Below are 14,108 nucleotides of genomic sequence, written 5' to 3' on the forward strand. Positions count from 1 at the left end.
GCTGCAAGGCAATATATATAGGAAATCTCAGTTTTATTTAAAATAACCCTTGTTATGAGTTTGTATATGTTTGTAAGAGCATAGAGAATTGTGTGGTAAATAGCAAGTGAGTAACTCATAGGGAGAGAGACTGCAGGTGCAAAGTTGAGACTATTAAGTTTTTCTTTATACACCCCTATGTAGTTTGACAATTACTCTGTATTTTTAAATGAGGCTTTATTACTTTTGTAATTTTAATGAAATTTGCTTTTTCTTTGTGTTTGCTTTTCTTTACTAGTTAAGTTGAGCAAGTTTTCCTATATTTACTGGCTACTTATATATCTTCTGTGAATTGCCTGTTCATTTCTTTTGTCCATTTTTCCATTAGATAGTTACTATCAATTTGTAGGTGCTCTTGTCTGTTAGAGATAATAACCATTTTTTGTTCATATGTGTTGCAAATATATGTCCATGTCCATTGAATATTTTTAATTTTTATGTGATCAAACTTCTCAGTCTTTTCTTGCAGCTCTTAAAGCAGTAAGTTACATCAATATGTCTTGATGTATATAAAATATTAAGTGAAATAAGGCAAGTTGGGGAATAATAAGTATAGTATGATCCTATCTTCTTGTTTTGAAAAATAGAGGAATGTGTTTTTGTATGTTTGCATAATATTTGTATGAGCAAATATAAAGCTATGGAAAGATAAAAACTCAAACTGTTGATGTTAACTCTGTGGGGTAATATGGGAGGAGGCAGTTTATTAATTTTTCTTTACATATCCTTGTATGGTTTGACATGTTACAAGTATGTATGACTACTGTAATTTTTAAAAAATCCAAACAAGGGGAAAATCTTAAAGAATATCATCACTATACTTTCATCTTCCTCCTCGGAGGTGAATGTATATCACACAGGGCAAGAACCACCCTCTCTCACACACTCCCCTTGGAAGCACTATAAGAGAAATAATTGATTGACTATGTCCCATAACTTATGGTTGGATGAGTAGCACAGTCACTCAGATACATTCCCAGAGGTAACAACTACCCATCCACCCCCACACACGTACACTACTTGACCTTGAAGACCCTCCTTAATGTTACAACATCACAAAGAGAAAAACAGAGGAGATGGAATGCAGATTGTGATGAGAGTGCACTTTGCCTGGTAATGCCTAAGGGTGGGAGGGGTTTAAGGGGAGAGGGAAGGAGTGGAGGCAATGTTTGCATTGCTTGGCACTTGCTCTACATATAAAAATAGCTAGTTATGCCTTTGCATTCTAATCAAGTGTAGCATTTGTTATGTGACCTTATATAAAATGTAGTTTCATGGGTGTGACTTAAGTACAAGCCCGTATGTTGGAAACGGAATAGCAGTGTCTTCTGGGTAAATAGCCAGAGACCACAATACATAGAGGAAAAAATAGTAGTTGCACAGTTTCTTGCAATTGGAAAGGACTTGCTTTAGTTCATTCTGTCGTCCAATCCACAAATTTTTTGATACAAATCTGGGGCAGATGGTCATCTAGTTTCTGCATGAAATATTTCAAGTTAGAGAGAACTCTCTCCTTTAGAAAGCAGCTAATTCTTTACAGTTATAATGGGTAGAATGTTCTTCCTTTAATTGCTCTGAATTTTACCTTTTAATAAACTCTATCCATTGATCCTCCTTCCTTGTGACTTCCTATTAAAAATATGTGAAGACAGCTACTCTGTAAGCCTTCTCCTCCAAATGCTATATGCCACCAGTTCCTCAAACTTTCCAAATATGCCATGATTTCTAAATTATTCGCCATCATACCACTTTTCCTAGTTTGGAAATGATTTATTTTGTTTAAAATGTAATACTCTGAAATAGTCATACCTCATCAGATGTCTACCTGGCATACGGTGCAGTTAAGACAATTGCCCTTGATTTGGATGTTTTACTTGGTCTCTCTGGTATCGCTGCAACACTGGATCAACATCGCTTTCTAAGTTAGATTTCTCACACCCCATGCTTATGGAATTGATTGTTTTTTTAAAACTTAGCAGCAGAGGTTTACACTTATCTCTGTAAAATGTCATCTGGTTGGTTTAGGAATTATTGAATTCCAGGCTCTTGCATAATCTAATTCTCTCCAGAATAGACCTGCTGCTTTAATGCTCTAGCCCGTGCCCAGAGGGAATGCACAAAGCCATACGCAAAAACAACAGGACGAACAAGGCAGCCAAAAGCCAGCATGAACTGGCCTTCATCTGTGCTGATTCCTTGATCCATGTCAGTTTGCCCCCTGCCTCCCTTTCCTAACCCCCTGCTCGTACATCATTCTAGCTTCCTGTCAGCCCCAGTCTCATCCCTAGTTTTATCTTCTCAGCTTGTCTGCTTCGCTGCCTCCCAAACCTGTGCCCAATTTATTGCTTGTCTTCTCTACCCTGTTCTGGCCTTGGAACCCTTTCCTTTGAACTAACCCTAAAAATTACCTTATGTCTCAGCCCAATCACTTCCCTAGCTCTACTCCCTTCTTGCTCTGACCTTGGAGTGCCAGACCCAGGAAAAATACTGCCAACATATAAATTAATAGTTCTTCCCATTTTGAGTTCATCAACAAAAGTTATATTCATGTTTTTTATGTTGTCACCTAAAACGTTGATAAATAAGTCAAACACCAGGCCAAGGACAGAAAATCTGTACCACATTCCTTTCAGAGTGTCTGTCCTTAGGTTTTTATTTATTTTTTCTCTAAAGTTTAACAAATATGATTTTTTAAGTTGTAGAGTTGCATTGGCCAATACAGCAGTATATGCAGTATACTAGCTGTATATGTCTATATTAAATTTCCCTTATTTAAAATGAAATAAAACTAGAAATTCAGTTCCTAAGTCATCACATTTCAAGTACTCAGCCACATGTTTCTACTGGTTATCATAGATACATGATTTAGATATAGAACATTTTCACCACCATAGAAAGTTCTATTTGATTATGCCAGCATAACCTTATATCAATATTGCAGTTCTTTTCATTTCACCATTGATTCATTAGTCAACTGTTTTGTTCAACTAGTCATGAATGTGCTTATCTTTGCTGTATTCAGCATACATTTTCATACCTCACCCAAAAGGATATCATAAAATTCTTTGTTGAAATAAAGATACATTTACTACAATAGTACCCTGGCCTACCTGATGAGCAACCCACCTGATTAGTTATTTATTGCCATGTTAACATCCCAAAATGTAGTGGCTTAAAACAATAATCTTGGCTTCTCTTTCACGTTTTCTATAGGTCAGAAATTTGGGAGTGGCTTGACTCAAGGTCTGTCATGAAGTTACAGTCAGATGTTGGCTGGGACTGCTACTATCTTAAGGCTTCAATGGAGGTAGGAAATCCACTTCCAAAGTAATTCACTGGCAAGCTGGTGTTGGCTTTTGGAATGAGCCTCAGTTCTTCTCCACATAGGCCACAGCACAGGGCTACTTCAGTGTCCTCAACGCTTGGCAAGTGGCTTCCCCCAAATTAAGCAATCTCAAAGAATTAGCCAAGAGCTTCAGTGCCTTTTATGACCTAGCTTTGTAAATCATACATGATCACTTCCTCCATAGTCTATTAGCCACACAGGGCCAGCCTTGCTTCAACGTGGGGGGAGACCACACAAGGTGAATACCAGCACCTCTGGCTCATTGGGGGTTACATCAAAGGTTTGATAGCGTACCACTCAAAATAAGAAATGAGCTAGTTAGTCATGAGTCATTTTCAGTGAACCACTGCTTTTTCCTGGGAAGCATCTCTTAAGAGCCATCTATATAATACTCTGTGAGAATTGCCCCTAGAATCAATATCAAATTTACTGATCTATACTTTCTGGAATCTATCTTTTTGTCCTGTTTTAAAAATTGGAATTTTGCCTAGTTCCAAACTTGTGACCCTTCTACTATGTCACAAAGATTACTGCAATCACATCTGCAGATGTTTTTTTGCTATTGTTTTTGTTGTTGTTTTTCTGAGCCTGGAGATTTGCCCCTAAGCACAACAGCTGGGTACTGTATCATTTTGCTCTCGTGGCCAAACATTGTGTAGTGCCTCACAGTAATTTTTTTTTGAATGAATATTCTCTCAGATCTTGAGCCTCAATTCCTCCTAATGGTGCTTGGTTAACATTTTATAATTGGAATATTATTCTCAATGATGTAAAGGAAGTCAAATAGGAATTAAGTCACTTTGTCTACTCCATGTGATCAATTATCACTATACTGTATGTCTACCTCAGGGGTGTTATTCTTGGTCATGGCTTTGTTTTACACATAGTGTGTATGTACACACACACAATCAAACAATTTTGGTTAGTTTCCCAGCATTTTAGTATTTTTAAGAAACTTGAGATTCTTTATGTCATCAGTCAGGGGAACATTAGTTCTATATGTTAAATATATATACAGTCTGCATCTATTGTTCAGAATTAAATCCAGAGTAGCAGCTTTTCTCTTTTTTGCCTTATCTTCTAATACATGAAATTGCTAGAATGGCAATTTAAGAGCTTATCAGCTTCTCTCTCTCTCTCTCTTTTGAGACAGGGTCTCTCTCCTTCACCCAAGGCTGGAGTGTAGTGGTGCAATCATAGCTCACTGCAGCCTTGAACTCCTGGGCCCAAACCGTCCTTCTGCCTCAGCCTCCCAAGTACTAAAATTAAAGGCATATGCCACCTCACCTGGCTAATTTTTTTTTTTTTGTAGAGACGGAGTCTTTCTATGTTGCCTAGGCTGGTCTTGAACTCCTGGCCTTAAGTGATCCTCCCACCTTGGCCTCCCAAAATGCTGGGATTACAAGCGTGAGCCACCACACCCAGTCTCTGTTTTCTTTTAGAAAACAATCCAAATGAGTAATTTTAGAATGCATTATATCTATATATTTCACCTGGAAAGATATCGTTGGTATATAGTGTTAAGTTGCAAGGTCATATGTATGGTACGGTCCCATTTTTGTCAAAAAAAATAAAAAAGAGTGAGAAGAGACGAGGGAGAGAGAACTGTGTGTGTGAGTTTACATAAAGCTTGTGGCCATGGAGAATGATGTAGAAGGATATACACCAAATTGTTAACATTGATTATTTTGGTGGAGGGAGTGGTGGTGGGGGTATATGATTGGATGGAGGAGGTAGAGACTATTACCTTTTTCTGCATTCACTTTTGCCTTTTTTTGACTTTTTACAATATGCATATATTAATTTTGTAAGTTTTTCTAATCTAATCAAATAAGACACTAAAAATTTGCTCTCTGTCATTATTACTTTCTCCTCCACAGTGTTATGAACTGGATTTAGGAAACATTGCCCATATAGTTCCTGTCATCAGTCTATAATGTACACACATAACAATATTACTTCTGTTTCCTCTCTCCCCTTTCTTCTCAATGAAAAGGATTTCCATCCTGCTTATATGATATACTCGTTTCTACATAGATTGATAATTTCTTAAAATTCAGTGCTACTCCTCCTTTTCTTCTCTGGGCTTTTTCTCTTTTAAAAATACATGTTCTCTAGTGTGGAATGCTAGTGGCAACTCCTATTTTGTCGAGCCTCAGTGATATAATGGAGATTACACATACACACACAACCCCCCACACACATATATTTCAAGTTTACTATGTACTCTATATGTTATATATTCAGGACCAAATCCAAGTTTTGTTGGATCTGAAGCTTTTATAATTTGGGAAGCCCACATCAAAAAACGGAACATAAAATTAGCAATACAGAATTACTAGAGCAACTCCTGGGGCCTTGGAAGTGCAAATGCGGGGCCTTGAAGCTTAAGCTTCATCAGTGTCACAGTAAACATATTTCTGTGTGCATTTGTGCCGGGTGAGGAAGGATGGGCAGCCTGAAGTTGCTGGACTGGGAATTCTTGGAAGAGGATGGTATGGCCTCTCCAAAGATGGAAAAGACTAAGAAAAAAAGGAAGCCTCCCTACCAACTTCAGAAATCTATCTGACTTTTGGTTTTAATTTCCCTGTTTTAGTTCCCTTCATAAAACAATTGTCTGTTCTTAGAGTAGCATTCCAGTTTTCAATAGCAAGGAGACCCGTGTTCGGCTAGGATCAGGTTTCCAGGGCCCCATTTTAGAAACAAGAATAGCTCAAATCATGCCGAGCTTAAGAGCATTCCATGACAAGCGACACGAGCTTTACAAACTATGGTCAGAAGGCACATTTCATGACCTTTAGCCTAAGAAACATTAGGTGGCTTTCTGCTTTGTCCCCAGAGGAGTGGCACATAGGAAAAATCAAAAGTAATAGTGGCAAGAGTGTGAGGAACTGTGGTGGAAATCCTGCAGTTCCAAATGTGTCTCCAAAAAGAAGAAAGGAAACCTCCAGAAGATCCTTTCACCAGCGGTTCCCACAGAAGCTTCCTCCCTCTCTTGGATGTCTTGAGGGTCTGTCAGATAGGCTGCCCCAGCTATATTAGAAGATATTGGACCTAGAGTGTTTGGAATCACAGATGTATGACCCTTCTTTTCAAGAAGATTGCTATGGAACCTTATTTCACCATTCTCACCCAGGACCCGATAATGTAACAGAGGTTTGCAAGACATTGACTCATTTTCATGAGGTGTCAGAGTAGAGGAAAACCAATAAATGACAGACATTTTTGTGTACTTGAAATTTTCAATAAAGTGTTTTATGTGATTCAAGTTTTTAAATAAGTGTCCATTAAGATATATATTACCAATCTTAAATGTATAAATAAAAAAGAAGAAAAACAACCAAGAATCTTTTAAATATTTTTCATAACACATACATGCTCTTGCAGTATAATGCCTTCAGATTATGGTGATAAACAACTTATACAAAAAAACGAATATGTGGGTCGGGCCACGGTGGCTCACGCCTGTAGTCCTAGCACTCTGGGAGGCCGAGGCCGAGGAGTTTGAGGTTGCAGTGAGCTATGATGACGCTACTGCACTCTAGCCAGGGTGAAAGAGCAAGCAAGACTCTACCTCAAAAAAAAAAAATGTGGTTCTTTGTATACAAAGATGGAAGTACTGACTTTTGACTTTTTTTTCAGTAAAAGGCACACTGGCTGGCGAGCAGGGAGGTGCTACCAAGGGCCAAAGAGCAGGGAGATGCACACTGGCCCTCTGGGGAATCAAACCCATGCCCTTGGCACCATGTTTATGGTACTCCTACCAACTGAGCTAACTGGCTGTAACCTTGCCATTTAGCATCTCAGGTCTGTTAAGCACGATTGCTCATAAACACAGCCTCCTTCAGGTCCTTACTGAATAAGATTTGTTCCCAGCCAAAAAAATTCTCTGGAAGGAATGGGAATGGATTTTAATTTTTTTTTAAGCATTGAAAATCGCTGTTTTTTTTTTCTGGAAGTTTCTTAAGCTTGAAATCCATAATTTGGCCCCGTGAGGTGATCCACTGGGTCATCTCCACTCAGGCGGTCACTGGCTACTCTTAGGCTATGACTGGGTTCCATTTCTTTTTATAAAGCCCATGTTATTTCTGTTTGGAGGGCTTGAGGGCTGAAAGGGGGAAGGGGGAACTGAATAGCTCAGGGGCCTAGCTAATGTCATCTGATCTCTCTTACCCTGAAGCTTTTTTGAATTTGGCTCCTCTTCACACAGTCTCAAAATATGTACCAGCCCTTCAACAATCATTGACAAGTGGGCTCTGGAGTCAGACTGCCTGAGTTGGAAGCCAGGCTCCTCCAATTACTAGCTGTGAGGCTTCAGGCAGGTTACTTCATCTCTCTGTGCCTCAGTTTCCTTGACTATGCAATGGGGATAATAATTTAAAATCTGGAAGAATTTTTGAGAAAATTAAATGAGATAATATATGTGAAGCCCTTAGTCTGGTGCATACAGTAAGCACTCAATAAATTTTAACTTTTAAAAAATACTAACGATCTTAAGTTCCAAAGAGCTCAAGGTTTTAATATAACAGAATGGATCAGAAGAGAAAGGGATGGAATACACGTGAGACACATAAAGTTGGCAGAGAGACCATTTCTGGGTAAAACACAATCTGACAAGTTACTGGACCCTGGACAGACAAGGGTTATTTTTCTGCAGTTTGAGGTTAGGAAAGAAAGAAAGAAAAAAAGAACATGTTGGAAGGGAGGAGGGGAGGTGATGGCTGTGGGGTGAAGGGAAAAGAAGACCTGACGTTACAAAACAAGTGCCCTATTTCAAGGTTGTGCTCAAGGTTGAGCCCCATGCCTGAGGGCCATCTATTTGTCTTCTGGTCTGCTAGAGGTGCTGACCTTCCCCAAGCCGGCCACAAAAAAAACCCCATAATGCCAGCTTAGAAGCCAGTCTCTTCCATGCCTACTTTTTCCTTGAAAATAATAACTTTAAAAATGTATACGTTCTCTGTCAAGTTCTGGTCAAACACTTAGCTTCCCCTCCCCGCATCCAGGGGGGTCCCACCCAGCGTTGTGGCTAATCCCTATGGAGTCTTGAAGCCGCTAGCCTCCCGCGGAGCCTTGCAACTAGAGAGCCCAATGATCTAGCCTGGATTCTTTTGCCCGGTCTGGACTTGCCCCTTAGACAGGCTAAAACAGTCTTGCCATCGGGGGCCACGGGGCATTTCCCCACACCCTACATTCAGCAAACCGCATTGTTAAAAAAAAAAAAAGTCTTAACTTATGAACACTTCTTCCCTTTAGCAAAGATTGTCTTCAGAGTTCCTTTAAATGTATTTCTTCACTCTGACTTATTTCTAAAAATTTAATGTGTATATAAAAGTGTAACTTTCTATTAACTAGTTCAGCTGCCCTTCTCTAGTTCTGAAATGTTAATTTCAGACTCACATTTAGAGAGCTACAGAAGCGTTTTACTGATCATCCAGGAATTCTTAAACTGTGTTTTAAAAGGACAAGATTTTGTGTAGTGGAGTTGTCAAGATTTGAATGATTGGAAAATGTAATTTCTGTAGTAGTATATATCACATTTGAATTAACGAAAAAATTCGATCCAGAACACCCGGGTTTGTTTTTTGGGGGTAGGTGGTGGTTGCTTTTCTCCGCACCCGTTAACAGAGAATTTTCTTTCTTTAGCGAGACCCGGTTCCTCAGACAGGCTGTGGTCATTACACAGCTCACCGAGGCTCGGAGGTTAAGGAATGTAAAGAGGTCAAACTTTGGCCAGGAAACAGACACGAAATAAACCAAATCCACCAACATATAAAGAAAATAATCACAGAAATTAGAAGAGTGGGTCAGAAATGGTAAGCTTGAGGTCAGTGGGAAGAATTATTCGTATAAATCTTCTTAGAGAAGGTAGGGAATTCCTAATTTAAAAAGAAAGAAAGAAACAAGAAAGAAATGCCCCCACGTCGCGTTCCGACCCCGCAGTTCGGGAACGCAGAACGCATTCTGCGAGTTCCAGGGAAAGTAAGCAGCTTCGGGACATTTTCTAAAGTGCTCTTTGCAGTGCAAGAACTTAGAATGCGGTTAGTTTTACGCACCAACTCCCTTTCCCATAAATGCTTTACGGGGCGCCTTACTTCTCAAGATTGAATCACGTTTGTCAGATTATTTTAAACCTTGTGTCAGACCCCCTGCGCTTTGGGGGAAACCCGAGGCGAACAACCTGGGCGCCCGGAAATATTTTGCAATGAATGAAATGAATGAAACCCGGCCGGAACGCTGGAAGACTGGAAAGGACGCAGGCACTTTCTCTGCGGGTTGCGAAGCCGGCGTCTGCAAACTTAGGACCCAGGGCAGACAAGGCTTCAGCGACTGAGTCAGTCTCTTAACACCGAGCACCTGAGAACAGGTGCGGTTCCGAGAGAGCGGCCTGGGCCGGCACTAACTAGCCTGGAGCCAGAAGAGATGCGGCCCGCCTGGAGGGGACTTTGCGGCTGCTCTACCCCTTCTGCACTGCCCTCGGCTAGTGGCTTCTTCGAAGGGCCGAGCTGTAGCAGCCCTGGGGCGCGCTCGCTGCCCTCCTCCGCCTGCCTGCACAGGGGCTCGCCTGGGTCTGATCCCTTAACCCGGAGGCAAGTCATTTCCTTCTCTAACTTGGTGGGTCTTTGCAATAAATGGAGCGATAAAACCAGAGGGGCAGAAAGAGAAAATAGACAACTAGAAAAGTCACAAGTGTTTCTTGGGGAGACTAGGGCGCGGGCTGTTTGGACTGTGGCAGAGCTGTGGGGCCCAGACTGGGAGCGGCGCTGAGCGGGACCGGTTTTCCGGGGCTGGCAGCTGCCTCGAAAAAGTTTCCTGTGGAACATTCGCCAGCGGGGGCGGGGGCGGCGGGCGCAGCAGTGGACGTGGGAGGGGGCGGCGGGGCGGGGGGAGGCTGCGCAGGGCCTGCTCGCAAACCGTTATAGTCCTTCAGCACCTCCCTCGCCGGTGGCCCCCCTGGCCTGCCTCCCCGCCGCGCGGCTGCCCACCTGGCGACGTGACGCTGCACCAATCCCTTTCTAGCAGCGCCCGGGGCCCCCTCTCCTTGCGCCGCCCCCCTCCCCACCCTGAAAGAGGCGCACCCTGCCGGGACAGACGCTGCGCTCTCGCCGCGGAGCACCCCTCTAGCTTATTCGTCTCCTGGACGGACGCTCAGGCTCGTCTCTTGCCCCGGCCGAACTTGCTTTCCCGCCTCGCAAACTCCGGCTTCCCTCCACTCCCAGCTCTTTGCCCTCCACTTTCCCCTCCTCTGTCTCCCGCGCCTCAGCCCCCGACCCCCCACTCCTTTCTCCCGCCCTCTCCCTTCCCTTCTCCCCCCCCCCCACCCCCTTCAACTCCTAGTCCGCTTCCACCTCAAACTCCCGGTGCGCGCCCGCCCGACTCGGTCGTCCGCTCCCGTTCGGCTTGAAGCCATGGCGGGACCTGGGGGCTGGAGGGACAAGGAGGTCACGGATCTGGGACACTTGCCGGTGAGTAGAGGACGCCCATCGCCCCCGAGTGCTCTCTTTTTGCGGGATCTGAGCGCTGGGGGAGGAAGCGGCCCCCCTCCAAGCCGGGTTAGACCGGGACTTCGACGGGTCCGCGGACGCCGAGGGGACCCTGGGAGCCAGCGCGCGCGGAAAAGGCGCCCCCTGGGCGGGCCGGGGGCCGCGCCAAACTCCGCAGGAAGGCCAAGGCATGGGGTGTCGGGGGAGAGAAGAGGTGGCAGGGGGGTGCTTGCGGCCCCTAAACAGCGGGCTATTTTCTAAATGTGGCCCGCTTTGTCTAGCGGCTTTCTGGTACCTGTCCTAGCCCAGCTCCAGGAGAGGCCAAAAACTGCGACGTCGCGTGCCTTCCTGAGAGCACTCCTCCCTGTTACCCCGCCACCCCGTCGTCAGCTGCTTCTTTTACCAGCGGAGATGCCTACTTATAGGGTGACCTTTACTTTTAGGTGACGACAGGCTAGAAAATTAAACCGTGAGAGTTTCACTTCTCTCACTTTCTAATAGCACTTTCTAAAACCTTCTTACTCTTGCCAGGGCAATGTCCCCGATTAAGTGTTGCAGGAGTGAAAGAACTCGACGCCTCTTGGGGGGGGGAGTGAATTCTGCACACCCCCATTTTTTTTTTAAATGTATCGTGCTCCCTGGCTAACCAGATTTATCTTTTCCTTGTGGTTTTCGTTTGTGGGTTCTCTTTTCCCAAATGCCCAGCTTTCCTCCAGAGTTGTAATTGATTGGTGAGCTATTATCGCCGTCGTTATTAGTAGACTTATTATTTTAGCAGCGCCGTTTATTTCATTGGCATCTGGTTTTGGGCTGATATTGGATCTCACCCAAATCCGTGTTTCAAGTTCCCTTTTTAGATTGGCATTTCACTCGCACCCTCTCTTGAATGCAAAAGGCCCCTGGACTCTCCGACAGGGAATAAGCAGGCACGGTGCTGGAATGGTCGCCAGGCGACTGTAGTTCAGGGCAGTGGCCTGCTTGCTTTGGGAAAAGCTAAATATTAACCTTGAGGTTATAGGACTCTTCAAAGTCGCACTGACTTAATTTTAGACATATTTGGCATTTAAAGATTGTGTTTTTAATGACGACAGACGCCTGCCTTCCTAAAAAATGGGACATTCCCAAAGCCTCACCTATATAATTTTACACTAGAATGGTGTACGTGGGGAGGGAAGATGATGCACATGGGTAACAATTTAGCAAATTGTTCTTTGCCATTATAAATCCACAACACAAACGTGTTGAATTACAAATATTAGCATTGTGATTATTTATGCAGCTTCATAAGATAAAGTCACAGAACTTGTAAAAATTAATTCTTTTTCCACCCCGCGTGCACCCAAAGTTTCTTCCTTGCAGTGTGCATGCATGAGATTTCTGGAATATGGAGGCCTCAATTGGTGGTTTCCTTTCTGAACAGAACTTTTATATTCAGGCTAGATATGCTCCCAAGTAAAAGTGTAAAATCAAGGAATGAAATGTTACCGCCCTCCAAATTCTCTGTATGGTGGGGGGGGGGGGAAGAAAAAAGCAAACTAGGGCAGGTATGTGAAACCACACATGGGCAAACTGAAATAAACTCCTTTCTAAAAATGACTAAAGAGAGGAATGGGAAAGACCTCATAGAAATGATAGGGCAGGGAATTCCAAACCCAAGCAGAAAAAGAAAAGGTTTTATTGCCGCAGAAAAATGGGGGGAAATGGCCCAGACTAACTGACCTGGTCATGGCCCTGGGACATAAGAATTTGGTGTTTGGTGGAGCCCAGGAGATAAGAGGAAAGGCTGAAATCTTTACTTGGCAGTTCAGTGGAGTATTAGTGTTCTGGAGGGTGTGGGTGCATGTGGGGAGGGTAGAAAGATAAGGTTGGTTTTTAATGTAGGGAGAGTAGGGAGACGACACAAACCTCGGGGCACTGATGCTTCGCCTCATTTTACAGACTTCATGAAAGTCTCCTAAAATCCTCAGCTTCTAACAATTTCTAAGTTTTATACGTGAGCCATTTTGTCTCACATGGAGGTCTTCATTATCTGAGCAAATTATGCAGAATTCTCCCCTCTTCCCAAGCACCCAGATCCGAACCCTAAGAAATCTAGCAGAAGAACAGCACACCCTTTAGAATTTCCTTTCCTATCAAATTTTTAGGGGTGGGAAAGTCGTTGTTGCTTTGGTCACTGAGTTATATTTCAGTGATTTGGGGTTTCTTTACGTTAAACTTATTTCCTGACCTTTTGAAGAAGTAAAAGCAAATGAAGAGGCGAAGAGACACCTAAGTCAGTTGTGTTGAACTTTACATTTTGATGCAAAATAGAGTTGATAAAGCAATCGAAGAAATCTGCATATAGTGGTATCCCTTGCAATAATTATCCTCAATATGACATATGCAAAGGTCAGAAAATTGGCATCCGTCAACACCAAGTGTACCAATTTGACAACAGCCAGACAATGAGGGGAGATTCAAACCTTGGAGTTTCAAATTGAGCAAAACGAATCTTGCAGAATATAGAAGAATAGTTAAAATATGGGTCTAATTTAAGATGGATAAAGTATGTTCTTTGTAGGCCTGGCCAAGCTAAATGACCAAAGACAAAGACCCTTGACAAGAGGACAGGCTTGCTGTGCAAATTGGGATTTAAAGACAGTGGCAGAACTTTATTAGATATTTTTATTATTAGATAAATATTATTTTTAAACCTAAAGTAGTAAGCAGAAATGAAATGAGGGGAAGCAGGAAAGGGGGAGAAAATTATATAACTTTTAAAATTAAAAAATTTAACTTTTGTATAATTATATAACATTTTTTTTTTTTTTAGTGTAATGGCCTAAAGTTAGAGACGGAAGAGAACCAACATAATTACCAGCAAACAATAGGCCACCTCCATTATGTTTGTTAATTAGTGGGTTAAGGTAATTTTGTCTGATTTTCTATTGAATAAATATTTTCTATAGGTGATAAATCAAAAAAGAAAGTACAGAAATTTGTGGTTTGTGCTTCCTTTCTGAAAAGAGAACTACGAAGCCTTATGTCTGTATATATATCCTTGTAATATGAATGTATATGCCCACCAGCAATACCTGGGGGTGTCTATATATATATATATTAATATATTTCTTTTTCCTAGTATGCCTGCGTCCTCGAGACTGGAAACTATTTCTTCATCTCCAAATCTGGCATGTCTTTCACTATGATTGTCCCCTTTGCCTTCTGTGCCCAGTATGGTAATGACATTCCTCACGGCTGTG

The 14,108-nt window shown here is 42.5% G+C and overlaps 1 protein-coding gene across 1 annotated transcript in view; it reads left to right on the forward strand.

The window, feature by feature from the left end:
- The first annotated feature begins 10,492 nt into the window (after positions 1-10,492).
- The window catches only part of LOC123628408 (nik-related protein kinase-like), a 67,475-nt gene continuing 63,859 nt past the window's right edge, over positions 10,493-14,108 (forward strand). The window contains exon 1 of the mRNA XM_045538114.1: positions 10,493-10,848. Coding sequence (XP_045394070.1) covers positions 10,792-10,848 — 57 coding nt within the window. The 5' untranslated portion in view covers positions 10,493-10,791. The remainder of the gene's footprint in view (positions 10,849-14,108) is intronic.

The sequence above is a fragment of the Lemur catta genome, chromosome X, assembly GCF_020740605.2.
Source record: "Lemur catta isolate mLemCat1 chromosome X, mLemCat1.pri, whole genome shotgun sequence".
NCBI lineage: Eukaryota > Metazoa > Chordata > Mammalia > Primates > Lemuridae > Lemur > Lemur catta.